This window comes from Carya illinoinensis, chromosome 6 (genome assembly GCF_018687715.1).
Source record: "Carya illinoinensis cultivar Pawnee chromosome 6, C.illinoinensisPawnee_v1, whole genome shotgun sequence".
Taxonomy (NCBI): domain Eukaryota; kingdom Viridiplantae; phylum Streptophyta; class Magnoliopsida; order Fagales; family Juglandaceae; genus Carya; species Carya illinoinensis.
In genome coordinates this window covers 26387343-26407592 of record NC_056757.1, presented here as the reverse complement: position 1 = coordinate 26407592, position 20250 = coordinate 26387343, and the positions used below count along the sequence as shown (strand labels likewise).

General features: G+C 39.5%; 1 protein-coding gene across 1 annotated transcript in view; it reads left to right on the top strand.

Moving 5' to 3' along the window:
• Window positions 1-12986: 12986 nt before the first annotated feature.
• Window positions 12987-20250, top strand: part of LOC122312841 (phospholipid-transporting ATPase 3) — a 33463-nt gene continuing 26199 nt past the window's right edge. The window contains exons 1-2 of the mRNA XM_043127486.1: window positions 12987-13378; window positions 14460-14525. Of these exons, the coding sequence (XP_042983420.1) occupies window positions 13196-13378; window positions 14460-14525 (249 nt within the window). The 5' untranslated portion in view covers window positions 12987-13195. The remainder of the gene's footprint in view (window positions 13379-14459; window positions 14526-20250) is intronic.

Sequence of the window (20250 nt, the reverse complement as noted above, 5' to 3'; positions counted from 1 at the left end):
TGCATGTTAGGAATATTGCATCTTATATGTCATGAACGGGGGCAGGTAACCTTGTATTGCATGTCTCGACGCTTCAAATGTTCGTCCGATCTCAAACGGAATTTGGGGGCGTCACAAGACCTCTTGTCGATTGTCAACAAAAACGAATTTATGGTTGGCCTTCTCTCAGACCATGTTGAGTCTGTAGGCCAAGAAAACATGAGATCTAAACTATTATGTTTCTCCTAATTTTGCCTTCCTATATTTTGTACACTTTTATTACTGTTTAACACCTAGATTTGAAAATTTTGAGTAATTATAGAGGTCCCAACTGTATTACATAAGCAAAAGCACATGTATTATATAAGCAGAGTCCTAAAGGGGGCTGAAGCTCGATATCCAAACATAGAAATGATCGCCTTCGCAGTTGTAACGACCGCACATGGACTGCAAGCACATCCCATAAGGATCGTGGAACCCTTGCAAAAAGTGTTACAATGACCATACACCTCAGCCCGATTAGTCTAATTGTTGATTGTGAGTTCGACATCAATTACATCCCCAGGACTATTGTAAAGGGACATAATCCTGTTGATTTTGTAGCAGAGTTCACAAATTTTCAAGAAGAGGTACCAAAAGCTGCTAATGAAAAACCATGGTAGGTATATGTTGACAATTCATCTTGTCAAACGTGGGGGAGTAGGCATGCACATGATAACGAACAAAGGGGTTGAGACGCACCATGCAATAAGACTAGACTTTCAAGTAATGAATAAAAGAGGCTGAATATAAAGCAGTGCTCGTAGGACTTGCCATAGCCGAGACCTCGAGAGGAAGAGAGGTTGAGATGAAGGCAAATTGACAAGTCATAGTTGGCCTAGTAACATAAGAATACTTGTCAAAAAGTGAGAACTAATAAGGTACCTCTAGCAGATACATGAGGGGCGTGATTGCCTTCTCTATTTCAAAAATGAGTGCATCCTATAAGGATCGTGATACCCTTGCAGAAAGTGTTACAACGACCAGAAATCTCAGCCCAATTAGTCAAATGGTTGATCAAATTGAGTGAGTTCGACATCAGTTACATCCCCAAGACTACCGTAAAGGGACAAATCCTAACTGATTTTGTAGTAGAGTTCATGAATTTTCAAGAAGAGGTACCGAAGCTACTAATGAAAAACTAAGGTAGATATATGTTGATGGTTCATCTTGTCAAATAGGGGGGGAGGGGGAAGAAGGCGCGCACATGATAATGAACGAGGGCTTGAGACGCACCATGCAATAAGGCTAGACTTTAAAGTAACAAAAAAAGAGGTTGAATATGAAGTGATGCTCACAAGACTTGCCATAGTCGAGACCTCGAGAGAAAGAAAGGTTGAGATGAAGGCAGATTCACAAGTCGTAGTTGGCCAAGTAACAAGAGAATACTTTGCAAAAAGCGAGAACTAATGAGGTACCACTAGCAGGTACACGAGGGGCGCAGTCTCTTTCTCTACTTCAGAATTGAGTGCATCCCATGGTCTGATAATTGGAAAGCTGACCGACTAGCACATATGGCATTAGCAAAGCAACAAAAAACCCTACCTGGGGAAATTACCACTCGGCCATAGACACATCGGCTATAGGAGCTGAGGTCCTAGAGGTAGGTAAAGACACATCAGAGTGGGCTAGTGACAAAGCCAGTGCCTAGAAATTGGAGACCTCCCAACCATCCGAGAAGAAGCAAGAAAAGTTAAGAGCAGGGCCACCCATTTCACCATAATTGGTGGAGTATTATATAAAAGAAGGTTCTTGACACCACTCCTAAGGTGTATTTCGAAGGAAGAGGTCAGTTATGTCATGAAAAAAGTGTACAAAGTTATGTTATGAAAAAAGTGTACAAAGGAATATGCAGAAACCACTCAGGAGGAAAAGCCCTTGTAGCCAAGGTCATGAGAGTAGCGTATTATTGGTTGAATGCCCTCAAAGATGACAAAGAGTTTGTCAAAAAATGAGTCTAGGCCAATTACATGCGCCAATCCCAAGCAGTCCACCCGAGGAGTTGAAGTTAATAACTTCCCTCTAGCCCTTTGCTCAATGGGGTGTAGATCTAGTTAGCCCTATGCCACCTAGTAAAGGGGGAACTAAGTTCATCATCTTTACCATCTATTACTTCATGAAATGAGCAGAAGCTGAGGCGATGACAACAATAACCGCCCAAGGCATTACAAAATTCCTATGGAAGGCGATAATATGTCAGTTCGGCATACCTTTGAGCATTATCTCTAACAGCAGCAAGCAACGATTCCTAACATTACTGTAGGTGGTGCGTTGAACTAGAGATCAAGGTAAAGTACTCATCCCTGGGGCACCCACAAGCAAACATGCAAGTTGAAGCAACCAACAAAACTATTGTAGGAATATTGAAGAAGTTAGGAGAGAAATAGGGAGCTTGGGCGGACAAACTTCCAGGGATATTATGGGCTTATAGAACAATGGCAAAAACATCAACCAGCGAGACACCCTTCGCCCTGGCCTATGGGAGTGAAGCAGTGATACCAATTGAAGTTGGGTTGCCAAGCCATAGGATGAAAAATTTCAACATAGGAAACAACAGGGTATTGCAAAAAAGTTTAGACCTTCTAAAGGAGATAAGGACAGACACTAAAGAAAGGGTAGCAGCAAACAAAAGAAAAATAGAGCAATATTTCAATAAAAGGGTCAAGCTGAGGCTTCAAGGTGGATGACTTAGTCCTTAAAGAAATCGAGGTTACCACAGCAGAGGAAGGAAAACTAGGATCACAATGGGAAGGGCTGTATGTCTTGGTAGCCAACCATTGCCCATGAACCTATCGCCTCAAGAATGCTAAGGGAAATGAGCTGCCACGCCCTGGAACGTCGAACATTTGAAAGTACTTTGTGTAATTCACACTATAATGGCTCCAGCAAAATAAATAAAGTTGTTTGTTTCCACATATTGTATTTTTGCTAATTTATTACACTTAATCGCCCAAGTTACGCGACTGAGGCAACCTCTTGCTACTCACTTAAGCTACGTAGTCGAGGCAACCTCCCACTACTCTTGCTAGCCTAAGCTACGTGGTTGAGGCAAACTCCAACTACACTTAGTCGCCCTAATTACTTGGTCGATGCATCCTCCCGCTACACTTAATTGCAAAAGTTACGCGGTTGAGACAACCTCCCACTACACTTACCCGTCTAAGCTACACTATGGAGGCATCCTCCTACCACACTTAGTCACACAAGTTACATGGTCGAGGCATCCTCCCTCTATACTTAATTTTCCAAGTTATGCAGTCGAGGCATCTTCTCGCTATACTTGGTAGCCCAAGTTAAGCAGTCGAGGCATCCTCCCACTACACTTAAATCGCCCAATTTACATGGTTAAGGCAACCTCCCGCTATACTTAGTTGCCTTAGTTATGCAACTAAGACATCCTTTTGCTAAACTTAATCGCCCAAGTGATGCAGTCAAGGCAACATCCCTCTACACTTACTCGCCTAAGCTACACGGTTGAGGCATCCTCTCACTATAGTTAGTAGCCCAAGTTACACGCTTGAAACATCTTCTCACTACATTTAATCGTCCAAGTTATACGGTCGAGGTAACCTCCTGCTACACTTACTCGCCTATGCTATGCAGTCTAGGCATCCTCTCGCTACATTTAGTCGCCTAAGTTACATAGTTGAGACATCCTCCCACTACACTTAATGGCTTAAGTTATGCAGTCCAGGTAACCTCCTGCTACAGTTACTTGTCTAAGCTATGCAATTGAGTCAACCTCCCACTACACATAGTTGCCCTAGTTATGCGGTCGATGTATCTTTCTGCTATACTTAATCGCCCAAATCATGTGGTCGAGGCAACCGCCTGCTACACTTACTCACCTAAGCTACATGGTTGAGACTTCTTCTCGCTACACTTAGTTGCCCAAGTTATGAGGTCGAGGCATTCTCTCACTACACTTAGTTGCCCATGTTACACGGACGAGGCATCCTCCCACTATACTTAATTGTCCAAGTTATGTGGTCGAGGCAACCTCTCGCTATACTTAGTCAACCTAGTTACGCGGTTGAAGCGTCTTCATGATAAACTTAATTGCCCAAGTTACCTAGTTGAGATATCTTCTCACTATAATTAGTCGCCCAAGTTTCGTAATCAAGGCATCCTCCCGCCATATTTAATCGCCAAAGTTATGCGATCGAGGCAACCCCCTGCTACACTTACTCACATAAGCTACATTGAGGCATCCTTTCACTACATTTAGTCACCCAAGTTACACAATTGAGGCATTTTCCTGCTGCACTTAATTGCCCAAGTTACAAGGTTGAGGCAACCTCTCGCTACACTTACTCGCCTATGCTACGCGGTCGAGGCATCCTCCTACTACACTTAGTCACTCAAGTTACGCGGTCGAGGTAACCTCCTGCTACACTTACTCGCCTAAATTACGTGGTTGAGGCATCCTCTTGCTACACTTAGTGGCTCAGTTATGCGGTTGAGGCATCTTCCCACTACACTTAATGGCCCAAGTTACACCGTCAAGGCAATCTCCTGCTACACTTACTCACTTATGCTATGCGGTCAAGGCATCCTCCCGCTACACTTAGTAGCCCAAGTTACGTAGTCGAGGCATCCTCCTGCTATACTTAATCGCCCAAGTTACTTGGTCAAGGCAACCTTTGCTACACTTAGTTGCCCTAGTTACAAGGTCGAGGCAACCTTCCGCTACACATACTTGCCATGGATGAGGCATCCTCTCTCTATAATTAGCTATCCAAATTATGCGGTCGAGGTATCCTCCCACTACATTTAATCGCCCAAGTTATGCGGTTGAGGCAACCTTCTGCTATACTTACTTGTCTAAGCTATGTGGCCGAGACAATCTCCTGCTATACTTAGTCACCCTAGTTATATGGTCGAGGCATTCTCCCACTAAACTTAATTGCCCCAAGTTATGCAGTTAAGGCAATCTCCCACTATACTTTCTCACCGAAGCTACGAGGTCAAGACATCCTTCCGCTACACTTAGTCGCCCAAGTTATATGGTCGAGGTAACCTCTCACTATATTTACTAGCCTATGCTACACAGAGAAACAGGGAACGATGTAAAGGGAATATCGAATAGCAATCAATCAAGCAGAGTGACATTCCATGAACTCAATTAACAGAAATTGAAATGAAATATCATGTTCAATAAAAATGCAAAAGCACATTGTCGAATACATACATAACTTTCCATGAATTCAAAAAATTTTAAAACATAAACTTAAAAGTTGATAACATGAGCAAGGCTTTAAGAATGACGGGGAGGAGGAAAAGCTTCTAGCATTGTATCCATCCAAGGGAGTTGAAGACATGGTAAGCAGAAAGATTAGCTCGAATCGACTTCCACTCCAGAGTGTGGAGGTTTGTCTCTGGGTGGGCGAGTAAGATCTCTCTCAACTGCTTGATCCCAATACCAAGACCCCAAGCCCGATGTTGAACGATGTAAGCGGTTATCAACTAAGGGTGGATATGGGCCACTTCATCCTGAGAGTGAGCTAGTTCAACATTCAGCTTGTTCACCTTCAACTCCGACTTCAACAACTACTTTATGTGCGACTCCAGAATCTCACTCAGTTGTAAATAACGGCAATCATGGCCCTTAAGCTCTTTCTTTACCTTTGCCAGTTGCTCCTCCACCTTAACTTTCTCACCTTCAGCAATGCTCAAACGAATGTTTGATTCCCAATTTCCCTCTTCAGAAGCAACCAGGCAAGTAGCATAATCAACGTTCTTCTACTCCGCCTCTTTCTCCATTTGGCTGAGAACCCTCTTGTTATGCTCCCCTAGCCTCTGCCTCATGACGACATTGGCTAATTCTTGGGAAATTGCAAGCTTTGACTTGAGCATGTTAGCCTCCTCACGCAGGGAGACAACTTGATCTTCAGGTTGGTGAGAGTAGGATTCGAGCCTATACATTCTCCCAGTCACCTCCTCATTCTCTGCTCAGGCGATGAGAATGGCGTTGTGAGCACGATCAACGAAAGAACGCATGGACTCATTTTCCTCTTCTAAGTCCAAACGGTCATAAACCAAAGTGGCCGCTAGATGATCCACACCTTGGGAACTCAACCAATCAAGAACAAAAGGATAAAGACCATGAGAAAGGAGGATGGTGAAAGTGAGGAAAACTTACCAGATGCTTGGAGATTGTGAATAGTGCTGCAAAAGGCCTGCTCTCGACATGTGCTCGAGGGATGGTGAGAATCTTCAAGTCGAGAATTGGATGAGCCCTAAAACTAAATAGGTCCAAAGGACACGCCAGTGAAAGGCACAAAATCTCATAGAGAATGAGAACCCTTGGCAGTCAAAAGAGGAGCCAAAGAGGGATCAGAAGTGGGTGCTTCCACTTGAGAAGCTGTCTCTCCTTTGTTGGTAGAAGGCCTAGAAGCGGGAGGGACCTTAGCACCTTCTAGATCAAATGAAGCCTGAGTAAAATCAGCAAAAAGAGGGTCCGTTGGAAAAGTTGGAGAAGGCATGCTACCCCCTATAGGAGAAATACTGAAGGGCGGGGAAGGTATTGACACCTTACCCTCACTCACATCGATTCCCAAAGATCCAGTGCGAGATAGAGTCGGAAAGGCGAAAGGCATCTTGGGAGTTATCTAGCTGGAGATAGTTGAGGCGACAAGCAAGCTTGATACGGTGAAAGTGGCCCCTACCTATAGGCCCTAGATGTCTTCAACTTGGAAAGACTCTCCAAAAACATAAAAAAGACATGGAATGCCGCTCGACATGGTAGGAGTAACTCCTAGGAAGTCAGGATTTAAGGTTGCGATAACCTCATCCTCATCTAGGCTATCGTCATCCACTTAAGTTGTCAAACTTGGGGAAGTCGGTAGAGCAGCCTTTTAGCCAAGCAAAAAAAAAAAAGACTCAACCTCTAACACTAGTTCCAGGTTAGCCTTAGCCTAAGCCATGATTTCATCAACGGAGTTGGCCGTAGAATTTGGGGATGGCCCAAATCTTTTCTACCACTCTCCAGGGGAGGCGACGAAGGTCTACCCCTTGTGGAGCTTGACTCATCTGAAGGTTGGATCGTAGCATGAGCAAAGGACGTCCCAAGCGAGCCTTCTTCTTTTCCTTGCCTTCCGCTGCTGACGATGGGCCCCTTTTCCAACCACTAAGCGACAATGGAGCACCCAGAAATTGGCGGCCAAAAACATGTGCCCTGTTGGGCAAAATCACAAACCTATCAATATTTGCATGGGTTAGTATGACATCCAACCAAATGGAATTATTATTCTCCTCCACCCAAGCCTGCACCAAGCGAATACGAGCTTTTCGCGATCAGAAAGAATAATCTCGAGGCTACAATCATAGGGAACAATACTCCATAAGGCCTAATAGGGAACTCCTGGTTCATTGCCTCACATGGAGGGAATTCCCAACCTTCACCAGACACAAAAAAAGATTTTCTTTGCCATTTTTTAGCATGGGAATACTTAAGTTTTAGTTGAACCAACCAATTATGAGCCCTGGAACTACAAAGGTTCCCATCCAAATGCCTGAAACCGTGAAGGGAAAGAAACTCATGGGCGGTCATGTTAGGATACCCATTGCCTGTGGGTTCCAAAACCTGCCGCCAAAGAACATTACAGGCCATCAGAATCTGCCAAGCATTGGGCATAAGTTAAGCAGGAGCAAGACCTAGGAAATCTAGCACATCGCACATAGGTCAACAAAAGGACAAAACCCATTGATAACATTGCTAAATATAATGCCATAGAAACGACCAGACCTCTCATATTAATAGCCCAACAACACTGTTTAGGCAAGCCCAAAAAAATGGAATCTAGGATCTCGTAGCAGTCCCTCACCGAATCCACCAAATCCAACTCGTGATAAGTTATAGCCACCACCCAACGATGACCTTTGAAAGTAGAGCGATGACTAGCATTTAACTCCCCAGAATGGAGAGGATCATGGGGTAGAGAAGACTTGTCTCCACGATAAGAGGAAGGGCGAGAGGATTTGAGAGAAGCCATTGATTTAGAATAAGCAAAAAGGGTGCAAAGGAAAGTGAAAATTTTAAAAAGAAGAGGAGAGTACCAAAAGAGTTGGAGTAGGGAACGATGACTGAGTATTTGGAAGAAAAAAGGTGACTAAATGCTAAATGGCAAGAAGTTAGAGAATATTATGTGCCAAATAGCAAGAGGAAAGAATACGAAGAGGAGTGAAAGTGGAATGATGCTTTGACATAAGCGATATGAAAGGGCAAGAAGTCCAGAATGCAATGTGACGCCATCATTATTAGTCCTATCATGCTGCGCATGACGAGATATAACAGGATAACTGGAAGGGATTTAATCCCCTCCTTTTTTTTACTAGCCCACTGGACCGCCTTTGTGGGCCTAAGCCCAAGTTTGGACCAACAAACTTTGAGCTAATGACTCGGCCTACTGAGAAGATATGACAATAACTTCTCTTGTATTTAAAATAAGTCATCACTAATAAGCAATCTCAACAATCAATGATAGCACCGAAAGGCAACGAAAATTCAAATAAAAATCTCATCACTCAAATTCAAATGAAAGATCAAGCGGTTACCACACCTACGAAAGGGCCATTGTGGATTCTATGACAAATGAAGTTAAGTTTTTCCTCCTAAAGGATCCCAATTATCTTTATTGACTTAGGCATCGAAGACATTTCATGTCACACCAAGTCTCTTTTCTCTTTACCTGCAGGGAATCAAGTGAGCAGTCATGTGAAACACATTCGTAATAATAGTACTTTGAATGATTATTATTATAATGAAATCATTTGTTAATAAAAGAATAATCTGCTAATTTGTAGGTGATTGGGATGGTTGTATAGCTGTTGTTTTTTGTTTCTTTTGCTTTGTGTACTAAGGTCTGTTCATATCACCAAATGAGCTGGTGATAGATTAATTTTTGTTAAAAAAGAAAAAAACCAGCTCGACTGAGTAATCATAAATGATACATAGTATTATCATCCGATCGAGATCCTTTTCATTTGAAGCCTACTACTCTGTTCATAAACAAAAAAAGGAATATAGCTAAATAATCTTCTTTTTGAGATATATTAGGATAAAAACGTCCAACCTATTTCAATTAGTTTATCAATTGATCTGCAAATTAAAAATCTCTCTCTTTTTGGCATAGATTGGTGGAATCCCATCGTCTATATCTTTAAATTATATTTGAACATGAATGAATAAGAAGATTGTGTATAAAAGTAAAAACTCATTCCCTTTTTTTCATTTTGTAGAAATAAGCATTAAAATTTATATACTCACGTAGCTATCTTTTGGATCCAATTTTTTTCTTGAATGTTTTGGGAGTTGCTAATCCTGTTCTCTTTTATTTTTATTTTTATTATTTATTTATTTATTTATTTTTATCTTGTCTCCTCTCTTTAAGAAGAGTAGGAACTTTCAATTTAGTTTCGTAGACAGTTGATGATAGAACTTAAAAATAATTACCAATAAAATAAAAATGGTAGAGGAAATATAAGGTTTTAGTTTTAGTTTTTTTTTTTGAGTTGTTTTTTTTAATATATCTATCTATTATAATAAATATATATCCCAAATGAACAGTATTTTTTTTGTATAGTTACATTTTTACCCCTGAGTTACTTTTACTTTTAAACCAATGAAAAACTCTACTTTACTTTTACATTTTTATCCCCTGATCTTCTAATACAGCAAATATTAATTGCTAATTAAAAGTTTTTGCCCCTTGATCTTCTAATACATAGATTTTTTTTTTTTTTTTTTGTGTTTAATCTTAGTTAAATAATTATTATAGTTATTTTTAATATTTCTGAGCTTGAGATTAATTGAACATTATCCCAAAGTGTAGAGATGAGAAATATCTCGTAATAGTTAGGTGGGGGTCTAAGCGACACTGATTCCATCCGATCTTATTGCTTTGAAATTTGGTAGTTTGATTGCACTATTGATTGCACTACTCATTCTTTCCCCCCACCACTTCCAACTCCCAATATTAAACTCCCCCCCCCCCCAAATAGGTACAGAAATAGTCAGGTTGAGTGTCAAAATTCATACTATTTTTTTTAACTTTTAAAAATATTTCTCAAAACTTGATTATTTCTTTTACAGCAATATTTTTGTACGTGGGTTCTAAATATTAAAAAAAAAAATACAAAATTTACACAATTCAATATTACAAATATCATTTTTTTTATTTTATTGTACGACAATAGTTAGATTATACTCAATGTGTTTGACCTGAAAGGAAAAAAATTAATAATACATATACAATATTTTTTTACAACTATTTTACAATTTAGTATATGTTAAAAGGTTTAGTAAAATTTAAAATTTTAACTAAATAAAAAAATTAAAATTAAATTAAAAAAAAACTTAATAACTTTGTATGAAATAAAACTATCATGCATATTGATGGATTGTGAAATGAGTTGTTAAATAATAGTATATTTTTGTGTAGATCTTTTTCTGATAAGTTTGATGTTATGATTAATTGATTAAGCATATATATATAAAATTATATGTATATTTATTCTATTATAATAAGTGTCTATACCATATGAGCAATAATAAATAGTAATTTTTTTTTTTTTTTTTTTATTGTGTAGTTACGTTTTTGCCTTTGAGTTGCTTTTACTTTTAAATCAATAAAAAATTCTGTTTTTACTTTTACGTTTTTGCCCATTAATATTCTAATACCACAAGTATTAATTGCTAATTAAAAGACATGCATGCAAATCATATGAATTAATTTATAAGCACAAAGATCGTATGATAAAGATGTGCTAGCTGATATTTTTATTTTTCTATATATATATATATTTGTAAAAAGAAAAAAATAAAACAAACAAACAGACCAGAGAAAGAAGACGAGAGGAAAAATAATAATCTGAACGTATGTAGTACCTATATGTATATATATAATATTGTATATTTGATTTTAAACTAAAATATAATTTAACTACAAGCTTAAATTAACCATTATGACATTTAGGTAGAATATATATATTGAAATATATTATACTTTACTAACTTATTATTGTCTAAAAATATTTCCTAAAATTTACTTTTTTTTTTGCATTAAATAATGCATTAATTAAATTTTTTTGTAAAATATTATTATTTTTTATCAAAAATCTTATCTCACTTTATTAGATAAACGTGCTTTACACGTTGTTCTGACCTAGTTTTTTTAATAAGTCTCGTGGTATTGTGGTGCCATGTTAAGGAAGCAAAGTGAATGATATAAATTAAAGACTTAATAACATTACTCACATATATATAATTTACCCTTTAAACTTAAATTAAATAATAAAATGATGATAGTAAAATAACGTATCATCCTCCACTTTAAAATAATGGACTTTGATGACATTCCATGATAGCTACGCCCGTGGCTCTAGTGGGTGATTGATTGACCCTCCTAGTGGACAATCCATTTAAAAAACAACTGGAAAAAAATATTTTTCTCAACTTTTAAATAATATATATTTAATCATTTAGACTAGATAATATATGACTTGGTTCCAAATAGAAAAACCAGGTTTGGAGAGGATAAAAGACTTCACGGTCTTCACCACATAAGCTATGGTCAATTTTGGGAGCCCGACCCGTTTCCAATACCAACAAGATACTATCTGAAAGTAATATTGGATAAAAGCGGTTAGCATTTGAATTAATGAGATAAATCCATCATCTCTAAATTTGAATTTCAAATAGCGGACAAATCCGTTATTTATATAATAACAGACATTTCGTGAACTCTATATATAGGAAAAACCTAGGTATGCTAGTTGTAATTATTTTAACAAAATTTTATTAAACAAAAAATCATTTTCATTGCAAAAATATTTAACACCTTGCATTTCGAATTATTTTTGTATGATATCTTTTCTAATAGAGAAGTATTAAGTTTAGACACAAATCGTATATAAGAAAATTTTTATATTGACGTAATTAAGGTCCTGTTTGAAATTTGGATTAAATTGAGATCAATTTAGTTTAATTTAATTTTAAATTGAGTCTAACATCTAAATACTAAACTCTCAAATTATTAAACTCATTCTAATTCAAAACCTCTTTACACTTGAGATTTACAACCCTTTTCAACTTAACACATTTTTACACATATGATCTACAACCCTTTTCAAGTTCCTATAATATATTTGAACTCATTTTAACATCCAAATTCATTATTTTAAATGGGTACTACAAAACTCACTCCACAATCTTAACTCATTATTATTTATAAAGAATTCAACTCATCTCAACTTAGCTTAACATATAAACAAAGCCTTAATATAATACATAATTTCTATTTCATAATATTATTATTATTATTTTTTTTTACAATTTGGTAGCTGATAAATTGTGTTAGATCATGTTAGTGCAAGAATTTAATATTTTTAAAAATGTAATATTTAAGAGTCGCGACAAAATTAATTTTAAAGAGAATAGTAATTAAGGAATGGAAATTTAGATAGTGTACAAAACGTGATAATATGGTCTCAAAAAAAAAAAAAAAAGGTGATAATATGATGAGATTTCAAGGGGATATTTTTGTTTTTATTTTGTAATATTCTTAAAAATGGAATATATTATTATAGGGATATCAGCGTGTGGCAATGGCATTATCGTAGCTCATGCAATGGAGTTCCAATGGCAGAGGTCGAAGGCATCAAATAGTATTTATTGATTGGCCCGCATCCAACTAACCTAAATGAAGCATTCATCTTTAACGGTAACGTGTGTACGTCGTCAACCGCCTCCTGACCACCACGACCTGTAACTGTCTCCAAAGGTTTTGAGCAACTTCCTACGCGGTGTGCCTCAAACATTCAAACGACGACGTGTAAGCTAAAAGTCTTCGGCAGGTCATGCTTGCACGCGCTAAGCGCGAGTCTCACGCGAGAGGAACCAATTCACCCAAGGTAGCAGCCACGCGGCTTTTCTTTGATTTCTTTAATTTATCTTTCTTTCATCTTCTTCTGGGACTGTGACCAAAAATTGAAAGAGGGGCGAAAAGAACAAGCTGAGTGCGGGGGCAAAACTGGAAATAAAAGCCGAGATTGGAAAGGAGGCACCGTACGTAGCGTGGTCGAATGCGATTACTCGTCTCTCTCCGCATCAACGCGTACAGCGAATCGCTCTGAAGGCCAATCGGGGCGGACGGCCTCGTCACCCGATCGGAGGAAGATGGGTGGATGGGATAGGGTTAGGCCGTCGAGATCCACGGCTAGATTGGGTGGCAATTCCTCGATGAACGAGCGCGTTCAGTCGTCTCGGACGATTCGGCTCGGCCGGGTCACGCCCCAGGCGCCTGGTCATCGCACCATCTTCTGCAATGATCGCGAAGCCAATTCACCCGTCAGATTCATGGTTCGTCAACCCGTCCCCTCTTCCTCTTCCTTATACATACATGATTATGTCGGTGAAGAATTGACTTCGGCTGGAAAATATGTTTTGTCCTAAATTCTTGATCGTTACAACTCTAGCAAATCTTGTTGCGGTTTACGGTCCCTCTCACTTGTCGATGAGGCTTAAGTTGCATTTCCTCCTTATATGCAGGTTTTGGGCTTAGGCTCCATACCGAATTTTGACAAAAAAAAGTATAAGAACAGTTTTTTTTATTTAGTTTTAATTTCTCTTTTTTGCAGATGATAGAGCACTGAATTTAATTCCTTCAATTGAAACTCTCCTTAGTTTCCCTGTTGAATTGGAAAACTAACATACGCCATACTGTTACCATTATTGAAATTTTCCTTAGGATTTAGCCTCTAATAGTTTTTTTTTCTTTAATAAGTAGTTTTTTCTATGATATTCTATTCTCAATCAAAGCATCCATTTGGGGAGGCTTGACCAGGGTTGCTAAGTGGTCTACCAACAGTGTCTCCTGAAAAGAAGGTGCACTAAGGATGAACCGATAAGTATTTTGCTGACTAACTCACGCCAACAGCAGCATACAAGCCTCTATGGTTTGTCATCATTCTGAAATTCAAATGATGTACATCAAAATCTCTTCGGAAACAATTGGTTAGACAAAAAAATGTCTCTTTGATGGGATTGTTTTTGTTTGTCTACTTTCCTTCTGCTACAACTGTTTCAGTTCCATCATTTAACAAGGACAGCCTAGTGAACGAAGAGTTTCTGCCTATATTAAGCATTGCACTTACAATAATCTTAGCAAGAAATATAACTCTGCTGCCTTATGCCATTGTGCTTTCTAATAAAATGGTAGTACTTATCAAAGAAAATACTTCTACTGTCTTGATATCAAGTAATTCTTTACATAGATGAACTTACAAAAAAAAATATTCTTTACATGGATGAATGTTTGTGGTATCTAGCATTTAGGAATTTCTACGCCTTTGTTGAGGTTATGATATACATGGCTTGCATCTGGTTACAATAAGTTTTCTTTGGTTTTGAATTTTGATTCTTATTGTATCATTTTTGTCAGGGGAATTCTATATCAACTACGAAGTACAACTTCTTTACTTTTCTACCTAAAGGTCTATTTGAACAGGTAATATTCAAGCATCCTGGCAAGAAAATGTGTATATATTGTCATATTGCTTTGTTGATCCCTTACTTGGGTGTTTGCTTATGATCAAAGGTGGCAGTTAGTGGGTGGTTATTTCTGAATCAACCTATGAATACAACTAGAGTTAAACATTAGGTGTTAAGCCAATACATCTATCTATGGGTTGCTTTGTGCTTTGAGTGGTTAGCAGATGCAAATGGAGGTGCATAGAATTGATGAAGTCCATTTCTTTGGTGTCTTGGAAATGGGGAATTATTGGAGATTTGAAATAATTTGACTCTCTGTTTTTGACTTGGACCTCTCATCCTTTTTCTTTTGTTATCATCATTTTTTTTTCCTGAGTGGAATAAAGATTATAACTTCTACATGTAAGTTAGTCAATAATGCATTTCTTTGATAGAAGTGTAAAACAATACGTTCTTGTGGTAAAGTAGTTAAAAAGGAGACCTATATTACTATTATAGCGAGTGGGGTTGTATATCTTGGGTTTGTTCCGAAGGGTGTTTGAAGGTTCTTGCCTTAGTGAGATCCTTCATCCTTGTAGAAAAGGGATACCCTTATAACAACACTAGCAGACTCCACATGATGATCATATATTGTTCAATGTGTGTTTTAACTGCTGTTTCAACACTTTCCATACATATTTGGGAGTTTGTGTGCATGTGTGTGTGTGTTAGTAACCATCCGTCCCAAAAGCTAAAATTGTTAGAAAGTAGGCTCAAAATGCATATTAAGCTCACAAACATCTTAAAGCTGAAACATTAAGGTTCTGGTGGTGCCTCATCAACAACATTGCTCCTATAGGGAGGCTCTGGTGGTATCATCGAAGTTGGCGCAACCTAGTGACAAGGGTGGAGGTAGTGGTGCCAAGGAAGTTCTGAGAGGATCCTCTGCAAGTCTGGGTAATGGATAGGGGTATAGCGATCCTCGTACAATAGGGATAGGCATTATGCAAAGGAAGGGTGGTTGTGGTAGGCTAGCTATCGGTTTGGCAGAGGGGAGCTTACTCTCTGCGCTTTTGGACGTGAGGGACCAACTCTGTTTGCTTCAGGATAGAGTGGATTTTTTAATATTATGTGAAAAAGAGAAAAGAGTTGTGAGGGTGGGCTTGGAGAAAAGGGGTATTGAGGTGGGCCCTAGTGTGAATGAATTTGGCCTCATTCGAGAGATGGGCTTGGATATAGGAGGAAAAAGCGTGGGCAACGCGAGAGGGTTGCTTCAAGTGGGCCGTTACAAAGGGGGCCTATTAGGAGATAAAGGGAAAGGGAAAATGGGCTCAAACACAGGACTTGGGCTGATCCCTTTGAGCCACTCAGACCATCAGCAATTGGTGGGCTCAGTTTGGAGGAGATGAGATCCACCAACTGCAGGCCCATCGACAAGTGGGCACCCTTCATCGGTACCGGCGAGGGTGTTGGTGGTCTCCTTGTAGACAGTGGATCCATTGATGGTGGAGGTGATGGCCAATAAGTAGTTGGAGAGGGTTGTCTCGACAGCAAACACGATTTTTCATGAACCCACTACGACGACCGACTCTTTCTTGGCAAGGAGTGGACAGAATATACCGACGGGGAGCATAGAGGAAGAGGGGTTGGTCCTTGTGGGGGAATCTCTGCTAGCGGGTCAGCCTATGGTGGAGTCGAAAATTCTACCTGCGGATGCCTCAATTTTTGTCATGTTGGCTAGCTGTGATCCTAAAGAGGGTGGACAGAATGAGCTGATGGAAGGCAAAGAGGGTGGGGAAGTGGAAATAGTGATGTTGATGGTGTTGGGGAAGTCAATGTGGAAACATTACAGTCGATAGATCCTCTGTGTGAAATTAATGATTTGGACTATAGGTCTTCGTCTACTGAGGAGGAGGCAGGTTTGTTGGTGGCATCGAAGTGGGCACTAGAGCAAGGGATAGAGATGGATGGGGAGCCGATTCCATTGAATTCTATACCTCCTTGGCAGGACATTGTTTCGGACTGGGTAATGAAGAAGGTGCATGAGATACAACATGTGGGCATTGAGTGTAAAGGTTTTGAAGAACAATTTATGGCTTTGTTAATTGCCATTGAAGTTGGAAACAACTAGACCAAGAAATTTGACACAAAAAAACAGCGGGAGCTCAAGAGATTGAGTGATCTATCAATTATAAGGGTAGCTCAAGTTGAGAAAGACCACGAGGGAGGGCTTAACAACATAAATAAGCGCTTTTGGATAAAAAACTTGCTCTGAGAGTGGAAGGCGGATAAAAAACTTCCATGAAGCATGATCAGAAGCTTGTGGAGTTGTCCATATGTAGATTGGGTCTTTCTGGCTTCACTTGGAGCATCAAGTGGAGTATTAGTCATGTGGCATAGAAAGGTGGTGACAAAAATAGAGGAATATATTGGGGAGTACATAGTGGCTGTTTCATTTCAAAATGTGGAGGATAACTTTAGATGGGCTTTCGCTCGAATATATGGGCCGATAGTGGATAGCGTAGAACCCTTCTCTGGGAGGAGTTGGCTGGGTTATACAGCTGGTGGGGCTTGCTGTGGTGCATTGGTGGGGATTTTAATATTGTGCGATTCCCAAGTGAGAGATAATGAGACATCAGGTTGTGATCATCCATGGTGAATTTTTCAGACTGCATTTTCGAGCTGGGTTTGGTGGATCTTCCTCTTATGGGTGGTACCTTCACATGGTCTAATAATAAGGGCAGGTTTGGTAAACATGTTTCATCTTAAAATTTCCATCTCAACTCAAAATTCTCATCTCATCATTACAACTTTTTCAAATCCCCACACAAAATATAATAAATAATTTAACTTTTTCAAATCCCAATACAATTTTTTCAAATTCTAAAACAATAATAATACTAAAAATAATATTTTAAACTTTCATCTCAAATTCAAAATTCTCATCTCTACCCCCAAAACCTCCCCTAAGTCGTGGTCGAGATTGGACAGGGTTTTAGTCTCCCTGGAATGGGAAATTCATTACCCGGAGGTATGTCAAAACCGATTGCCTCACCTTTGTTCTAATCATTTCCCTATTTTGTTAGATTGTGGGAGAATTCAAGGAGGAAGAAGATACTTTAAATTTGTGAATATGTGGTTATAGAGGGTTTTGTGGAACGGGTTAGATGATGGTGGTCCTCCTACGAAATCCAAGGCACTCCTAGTTTCATTCTTGCAAGTAAGTTGAAAGCTCTAAAAAAAGATTTAAAGTTTTGGAATGTGTAGGCTTTTGGTGATGTAGGCAACTGCAAGAAGTCACTACTGGAGGAGCTTGAAAGTGCTCAGGAGAGACAACCAACTTCATTGGAGGAACTCGTTCGGACGATAGAACTGGTCTCAATACTAGAAAGGGTCACCTTATTGGAGGAGATTTCTTGGCGGCAGAAATCACAGGCTTTGTGGCTGAAAGAAGGTTATCGTGGCACGATGTTCTTTCATAGAATGACAAACTTTCATAGGCGAACCAATGCCATTGAGATGCTGAATATTGATGGAGCTATTTGTACGAAGATCCCGATGATCTAGGATCATGTGGCTGGTTATTTTGATCAGTTATTTACTGAACATGTGGGGTGGAGGCTGAAGATCGATGGGCTAGCTCTTGAGTCCATTGAACAACAGCATGTCACCTGGTTGGAGAGGCTATTTGAGGAGGCCGAGGCTCATGAAGTGGTAAAAAAGATAATAAAAGTAAAGCACCAGGGCCGTATAGCTTTTCTATGGGCTTTTTCTAAACTTGCTGGGAAATGATGTAGGAGGAATTAATGAAGGTATTTCATGAATTCTTTCCAGTTGGGAAATTTGAGAAAAGCCTTAACGCTACTTTTATTGCACTTATTCCCAAGAATAATGGGGCATCAAAGGTTAAGGATTACAAGCCCATTAGCCTTGTGAATGGGGTATATAAGATAATATCCAAGTTCCTCGCTAACTGACTGAGCAGAGTTTTGGGTCGGATCATTATGAAACCGCAAAATGCATTCGTACGAGGAAGATAGATCTTGGATTCAGTTCTTATAGCTAATGAATGCCTTGATAGTCAAATTAAAGCGGGTAAATTGGGTCTCTTGTGTAAATTAGACATGGAGAAGGCCTACGATCATGTCAATTGGGACTTTTTGTTGTATTTGTTGGGGAGATGTGGTTTTGGGGAGAGGTGGTGTACATGGATTAGATGGCGCATATCGACGGCGAGGTTCTCAGTTTTGGTGAATGGCTATCCAATTGGCTTTTTTAGTAGTTCCTGAGGCACAAAGGGATCCCTTGTCCCCACTTTTCTGTCATAGTGATGGAGGCACTTAGCAAAATGATGTTAGCGATGGTTAATGGTGGCTTCTTAACTGGTTTCTTGGTTGGTGATACACATTGAGGTACTATCCATATATCCCATTTATTGTTTGTGGATGATACACTTATTTTTTGCGAGGCAGATCTAAACCAGATTTAGGCACTAAGGGCACTCCTACATTGCTTTGAGGTAGTCTTTGGGTTGAAATTGAATTTATCCAAGTCAAAACTAATCCCTCTTGGCAATGTTCATAATATCCCGTTACTGGCTAACACTCTTGGTTGAAAGGTCTCTTCATTCACTATGAATTTTCTTGGGCTTCCTTTGGGGGCAAGGCCAAGATTGTCTGGGGCTAAAACTATTTGGGATGAAGTGATTGAGAAGATTGAATGAAGGCTGGCAAGTTTTAAGTGGTCGTATTTGTCAAAAGGTGGTAGGATTACTCTAATCAAAGGTACTCTCTCCAATTTACCTACCTCTGCAATTTACCTACCTATTTTTTATCATTGTTCCCAATCCCTGCAAGTGTGGCAGAGCACATTGAGAAACTGTATTGTGACTTCCTTTGGAGCGGACTTGGGGATGAATTTAAATTTCATTTGGTTAAGTGGGATACGATATGCCCCCCAATCTCTTCAAGTGGCTTGGGAGTAAGAAGCCTGAGATTGTTCAACTAGGTTTTACTTGGGAAATGGCTCTGGTGCTATAATACCGAATCTGAAGCTCTATGGAAGTTGGTGATTGATTCTAGATACGGAGGCCTTTTTTTGGGGGGGGGGGGGGGGGGGGGAGGGGGGGGCTTTGCTTGTTATACTAGATTTGTGATGGGCGATGGCTCAAGAATTAAGTTCTGGCATGACATATGGTGTGGCAATAGAGTTCTCAAGGACTTGTTCCCTGAAGTGTTCATGATTGCACATGAGAAAGAAGCTTCAGTGGCCAAACTCATGGAAAGGGTTGGGGATTTATTCCAGTGGAATGTGAGCTTCACTAGGATGGCCCAAGATTGGAAAGTCAGCAACTTTGACAATTTCTTCCAGCTTTTATACTCCATGAGACTGAGCACTCAAGGAGTTGATACTTTGTGGTGGACACCTACCAGGAAAGGTACATTTTTAGTTTGCTCTTTCTATAAGGCCCTCACACACTTGCAAACTAAGCACTTTCTGTGGAGATGAATTTGGAGAAAGAAGGCCGCCCCTCGCGCCCCCCTCTTGTGGGGCTGGCGGATGGTTTTTTCGCCTGGACAGCAGCTTTGAGGAAGATTCTAACAACAGATAACCTACGGAAATGTGTGGTGATCGTGGTAGAATGGTGCTGTATGTGTAAACAAAGTGGGGAGACAGTGGAACATCTCCTACTAAATTGCGATATTGCTTGAGCTCTTTGGGTCAAAGTATTCAGCAGGGTAGAACTAGCCTGGGTCATGCAT